Below are 6,242 nucleotides of genomic sequence, written 5' to 3' on the forward strand. Positions count from 1 at the left end.
GTACTGACATTAGGACATTGACAGGATGCACAGCTGGGCTGAGAAGTGGCAGATGAAGTTCAACCAGGGAAAATGTGAAGTGATTCATTTTAGACGGTTGAATTTGAATTTAGAATACAGGGTTAAAGGCAGGAATCTTGGCAGTGTGGAAGAATAGAGGGATCTTATAGTCCATGACCATAAATCCCTCAAAGTTGCCACCCATGTTGATAGGGTTATTAAGAAGGCATATGGTATGGTTGCTTTCATTAGCGGGGGAATTTACTTTAAGAGCTGCAAAATTATGCTGCAGCGCTATAAAGCCCTGAGGGTGCAAAAGAAATTTACCAGGATGCTGCCTGTACTAGAGGACATGTCTTATGAAGAAAGATTGAGGGAGCTAGGGCTTTTCTCTTTGGAGTGAAGAAGGATGAGAGGTGACTTGATGGAGGTGTACAAGATGATGCAAGGCATAGATAGACTGGATAGCCAGAGACCTTTTCCCAGGGTCGAAATGGCTATCAAAAGGGGGCATAATTGTAAGGTGATTGGAGAAAGGTTTAGGGGAAATGTCAGAGGTAGGTTCTTTCCACAGAGGATGATGAGTGTCTACAGTGGTGGTAGAGAAATACATTAGGGATGTTTAAGTGATTCTTGGATAGGCACATGGATGATAGTACAATGAAGGGTATGTAGGTTAGTCTGATCTTAAAGTAGGTTAAAAGGTTGGCACAGCATCGAGGGCCAAAGGGCCTGTACTGTACTGTTCTATGTTCTATGTTCCATAGCACACCTCCATGTCAATGGACTCCTTTGGCTATAAATTCTGTCAGCATGATCTTAATCTTCACAATCACATGATGAAGGAGCAGCGCTCCAAACGCTTGTGCTTCCAAATAAACCTGTTGGACTGTAATCTGGTATTGTGTGATTTTTAACTTTGCCAACCCAGTCCGACACCGACACTTCCAAGTTCCATATGGTTATTAAAAACCATTTTCGACTAAAATAAATAAGAAATAATTTTTTTTAAAAGTGAATCGAAATAAAATATATAGAAATTAAGTATCATAGATAGTAAGAGTAAAAATTGACTTTTTAATATTTCAGTAGTATTATTGTTTTAAAAGTATCCATTTTACTTGTTAAAGGCATTAAGATTTGTTAATTATGTGCCAGTACAAGCCTGTGTTTATTATCGGTAGCTCTGCATATGACTGTACAGTGGGATTTAATCACTATGTTGACTTTTTATCATAATCTAATTATTTTTATCACTCCAATGACTTGTAGCACTCAAGCCAAGCACTATCAGGTACTACTTGGGAAACACAATATAGATCAAACAGAACTAAATGAACAAAAGTTCAACGTTGAACAAATAATTGTCCATCCAAACTATGAAGAAACTGAAAATGCCTTGTACAATGACATTGGTGAGGAAACTATTTGCTTAATCAGCTAGTAAGTTGCAAATTTAAAATCACAGCGATTACTGGTTGACTGGTTCCATATTGGTAAGAAAGACTTCCAGAAAAATAATGGAGTTTTCTTTCTCTACTTGTTTAATGCAATGCCAAAGTAACTCCATGGATAATACTATGTGCAGAAGTTCACACTTTGAAGAAACGAGTAGCAGCTTTATCTTGCAAATTTATGTTATATTGCAAATTTGTAATCCTGCTGCCAAACTTTGAAAGTCAGGTATATACTCCTTCTAATTTTCCATCTGAGACAATTCCCAAGTTGATTACCTCAGAAAGCAAAGTTCCAGTCATGGAGATAGGTTCACTAAACAATTCTCGATGTTATTAGTGATCTCCACAATAGTTGTTTGGTTATTTTCATGAATCTGCTTTGATTTACTACCTTTAAAATCATTTTGCCTGTTTCAGAACAAAGGAACATAAACCTTGGAGCTGGTTTAGGTAATTTGGCCCTATCATAGTTGATCCAGTCACAATCACACCTTTCTGTTTGCACACATAGTCTTTGAATCCCTTGTCTATCAAACATTCAGTTAAGTCTACCTAGAATAAATTCAATGATACACCTTCACTATTTTCTGGAGAACAGAATTCACAAACAAACTCTCAGAGATGCAAGTATTATCTTCATTTTAAAAAGGAGACCACTTATTCTTAAATTGTATCCACTAGTTCTAGAACCCTCCACAAGATGAAACATCTGCCCGTTAGCCATTCTATCAAGGCCTCCCAGGAATTTTTGGTTTCAAAATATAATTTCAAAATTAAGATCAGCAATAGTATCCCAGTTGTTCTGGATGTTGTGTAATGTATTTGAAAGACGTTTTTCTAAAAAGAGCAAATCTATCCTAAGTTATTTATGACTTTATGCATGGAAATCTTAAAATAATTCATTACTTGTATTTCAGCCTTAATGAAATTACAAAGTGTTGGAGGAGAGTGCAGCAAGGAAACAAAATATGTCCGAGCAGCATGTTTGCCAGATGTTGAGTTACCTCTCAACTCAGAATGCTATATTTCAGGATGGGGTGTAACTAATGCAGGTTAGCAAATGCATTATGTTAATTTTTTTTATTGAAAAGTTAAATTTCTGTGCTAAGAACTTAATACTCATGCATTTTGTTCTTTTCAGGGAATGGATCAAAATATTTATTGGATGCATCTGTGAAACTAATCGCTCAACGAATTTGCAATAGACCAACATCTTATGATGGTGTCATTGATAGCACCATGATCTGTGCAGGAAATCTAGAAGGAGGAGTAGATAGTTGCCAGGTTGGTCTCATACTTAATTCCTGAGATGATTGCTCTAATAATTGTTAAGGAATTCTCATTATTAAGGGGTATGTTTTCCACATTGTTGGTAATGAAAGCACTTGGAAATTTCCCAATGTGAAATCTATACTCTAGAATGGACAGCACAGAGGCCAACATCGCCACCATACTAGCATTCCTTCATTTTCAATAAGCCATATTCTGAAAACAAAAACTTGAACTAACTGTCTTCACCTTGGTAGAGACTAGTGTTTGCAAAATTATTGCTCACACTGTGAGGGTATAGATTAGTTACCAGTACCTGCTCCATAAAGTGGAAGGTATTGCAAATCTAGTGTCTATCCAGCTTCTGATCACATTCTGAAGGCAAATGCCTTTGTATCTAAACCCTAGTTTTACTGTGTTCCAACTATTTATAATTTCATCACAGATTCTGGTGCTGGATGACACTTTTATCCCAGTTTTATTTATGTATGATCAGCTAGATATGTGTAGTGCTGTATTTACATTTCTACATTTCTAAGACTTAATAATGTAAATAGAATATCAGCACTTGTCAATGCATCACTAGCTTTATTCTGACAGTTATAAATTATATGAGGCAGTTCAGTGTGCTGGGCAATATATGGTTTTCCTGTTTCCAACGGGAACCTAGAATGCCCAGTTCAAGTCTGCCATCAAAGTAGTTCTGATCTAATACTACTGTTGTATCATCATCTTCATTGTGTTATGACCCTGACTGATGAAATGCAACTGGAGCCCCAGGTTTGTGACTAATTCCTTGTTAGAATACTGGAATGATATTCACCATCTTCCAATTACCCAAAGACTTGAGCCTCAAAGATTATTGAAAAAAAATGTCTGTAATTTCTGCTTTCAATTCCTTGTAGATTTCAGGATATATGCTATTTCACCCAGGGGCTTTATGGATACTTCATTCTTCCAATTTCTCTGTAATGGATCTTTACTAACTTCGCTGGGCCCCTTTCATTCAAACTGCAATTTGCTTACAGTACTCATTTGTGAAAATTGATGTGAACAATCCATTCAATATGTTTCCACATCCTAATCATCTCTAATAGTTTTAGCTAATTTATCTTTTAATGAACACATCTGTTCTCTGACCTTCCCTCTGCTACTAACATAGTTAAAGAACATTTTCTGAGTGGCTCTGGCTGGACTCCCATTTGTGTTTTCCTTTCTCTTACACTTTCTCATACTTTCTTCTGCTTCCCTTGGATGCTTATGAACTCCATCTCTAGGTTATGTATGGCTCCTTTTAGACATTACGACGTCATTTGGCTCTTCCTCTCACTTTGTTGTGTACTTCAATTGACCACGATTCTTCCTATTTGATTTTTAGCATTTCAACAGGACATTTTCTCAGCTCCCCAATGCACCCTTCTAACCTCCTTGAGCAGCACAATTTTAGTGGTTTATTAACCTCAACACAAAATTCAACACGGCTTTTGTGCATGTTCTGAAACTTCTCTGGCTGCCTTGATGCCATTTTAGCCACCCTTCTGTGTCTGACATTGACCCACTGATGTTAAAGCTCCCATAGGTGATTGGTGCAAATATGACTAATAAAACTAATTTCTAAAGGTCAAATATTCTAGACCTAATTTGGAAACATGTTAAATTGAGAGCATTGGAAGAGAAAGCCAGCTGTTGAATAAATGCCTCTGCTTCTGACCAATTTGATACATGTCTTTGATTTCAGAGACAGACTCCTTTCACTGAGAAGACTGCAGCTCTTCTATGTACTGCTATTGTCACTTTTTAGTTGACCTCCTTAATGATGTCTCTTTTCTTTTCTATCTCAGTACTGTATGCATTGCAGTTCAATCGGAAGATTAAAGGATTCATAAATCCCAAATCTGCCTTGAATAATCTGTTTTCAGCCAAAGGATTTTGAAGTGTGGAAGCAAGTCTCAGTGCCCCTGGGCCAGGAAATGGGGTGGGAGAATTCAAACATAACATGAGATTTAATCACATGGACAGTCCATTGATCATGAAACAAAAGGTTCTTATTCCACTGACAGCAGGTTATTATAAACATAAAAAATTAGGTTAGCACAAAAGAGGCAGTATTTACACGGCACAAGCCTAGGTTTACATTTGGTTGGGAAAAGTATTTGTCTCCTCCATCCTGCAAGGCTTCTTTCACCCAAAGAATCATATAATCCCCACAGTGTGGAAACAGGCCCTTCGGCCCAACACGTCCACACTGATCCTCCGAAGAGTAACCCACCCAGATCCAATGCTCTACACTATTACTCTACATTTACACCGACTAATGCACCTCACCTATACGTCTCTGAACACTATGGCCAATTTACCTAATCTGCACATCTTTGGAGTGTGGGAGGAAACCAGACCACCCTAAGGAAACCCAGGCAGACATGGGGAGAATGTGCAAACTCCACACAGACAGTTGCACAAGGCCAGAATTGAACCTGGGTGCCTGGTGCTTTGAGGCAGCAGTGCTAACCACTGAGACACCCATTCCTCCACGGGGAGTCTGTTCAGCTGTCCCAGTTGTCATACCAGTGTCCTCAAATAAAGGCACAATATGCACATATTGCAACTCTGCAACAAACACTGGAGAAACTCAGCAGGTCTGGCAGCATCCACGGAGAACAAAACAGAGCTAATGGTTCAAATTTGGTATGACTTTTTTTCGGAATGACAACTCTTTTGAAGACGAATTATACCAGACTTGAATCATTAACTCTGATTGTCTTTCCATCAAGGCTGCTGGGCCTGCTGAATTTCTCCAACATTCTCTGTATTTGTGCCAGGACCCTCCTTCACTATCACCCCCTGCTGCTGGAGGTCCCAGCAAAAGTGCTTGAGCGGCTCTCCCTCCCTCACCATTACTAGCTGATATTTAAGACTCCATTACACAAGGTGCCCCCTGAATTATTTCCCAGTGTCTCTCTGTGCGTATTAGTGGACAAATGCAAAGTTTCAGCCTTTCACATTCACATCAACATAGCTGCCGTGCAATGTGATATGTAGCATATTCTTGCTGTTTGCTCAACTAGTGGTCTTGTGGCACAGTATAATGTCTCTACTTCTGAGGTAGGAGGCCTAGGTTCAAGTCTCACCTACTCTAGAGTTGTGGCTGGACAGGTTGATTAAGAGTTTTTTTGTACCTGCTGTCACCCAATTCCGAGACAAATACAGGGAAAATGGCCACTTGAGCAAGAAAGCAGATAGTTGCTGGCTCCAGTGGAACTGCATCCCAGCAGGACTCAAAGGCAATGATAGCAGAGGGAGGGGGGAAACAGGAAGCAACAAATGAAACAATTTAACCCAATGCTGTCAATTTTGTTACAGGGTGATTCAGGAGGACCACTGACTTGTGTGAAGGATGGACTTTACCAGATCTATGGCGTAGTGAGCTGGGGCGATCGCTGTGGGGTGAAAAATAAACCAGGTGTTTATGCCCGTGTCATCAACTTCCTCAGCTGGATTCACGGAATAATATACTAA

General features: G+C 39.0%; 1 protein-coding gene across 1 annotated transcript in view; it reads left to right on the plus strand.

Annotated features, from left to right (window-relative positions):
• The window catches only part of LOC132826153 (hyaluronan-binding protein 2-like), a 32,783-nt gene extending 26,541 nt beyond the window's left edge, over positions 1–6,242 (plus strand). The window contains exons 8-11 of the mRNA XM_060841798.1: positions 1,273–1,415; positions 2,375–2,509; positions 2,599–2,741; positions 6,087–6,242. Coding sequence (XP_060697781.1) covers positions 1,273–1,415; positions 2,375–2,509; positions 2,599–2,741; positions 6,087–6,242 — 577 coding nt within the window. The remainder of the gene's footprint in view (positions 1–1,272; positions 1,416–2,374; positions 2,510–2,598; positions 2,742–6,086) is intronic.

The sequence above is a fragment of the Hemiscyllium ocellatum genome, chromosome 22 (assembly GCF_020745735.1).
Source record: "Hemiscyllium ocellatum isolate sHemOce1 chromosome 22, sHemOce1.pat.X.cur, whole genome shotgun sequence".
Lineage (NCBI taxonomy): Eukaryota > Metazoa > Chordata > Chondrichthyes > Orectolobiformes > Hemiscylliidae > Hemiscyllium > Hemiscyllium ocellatum.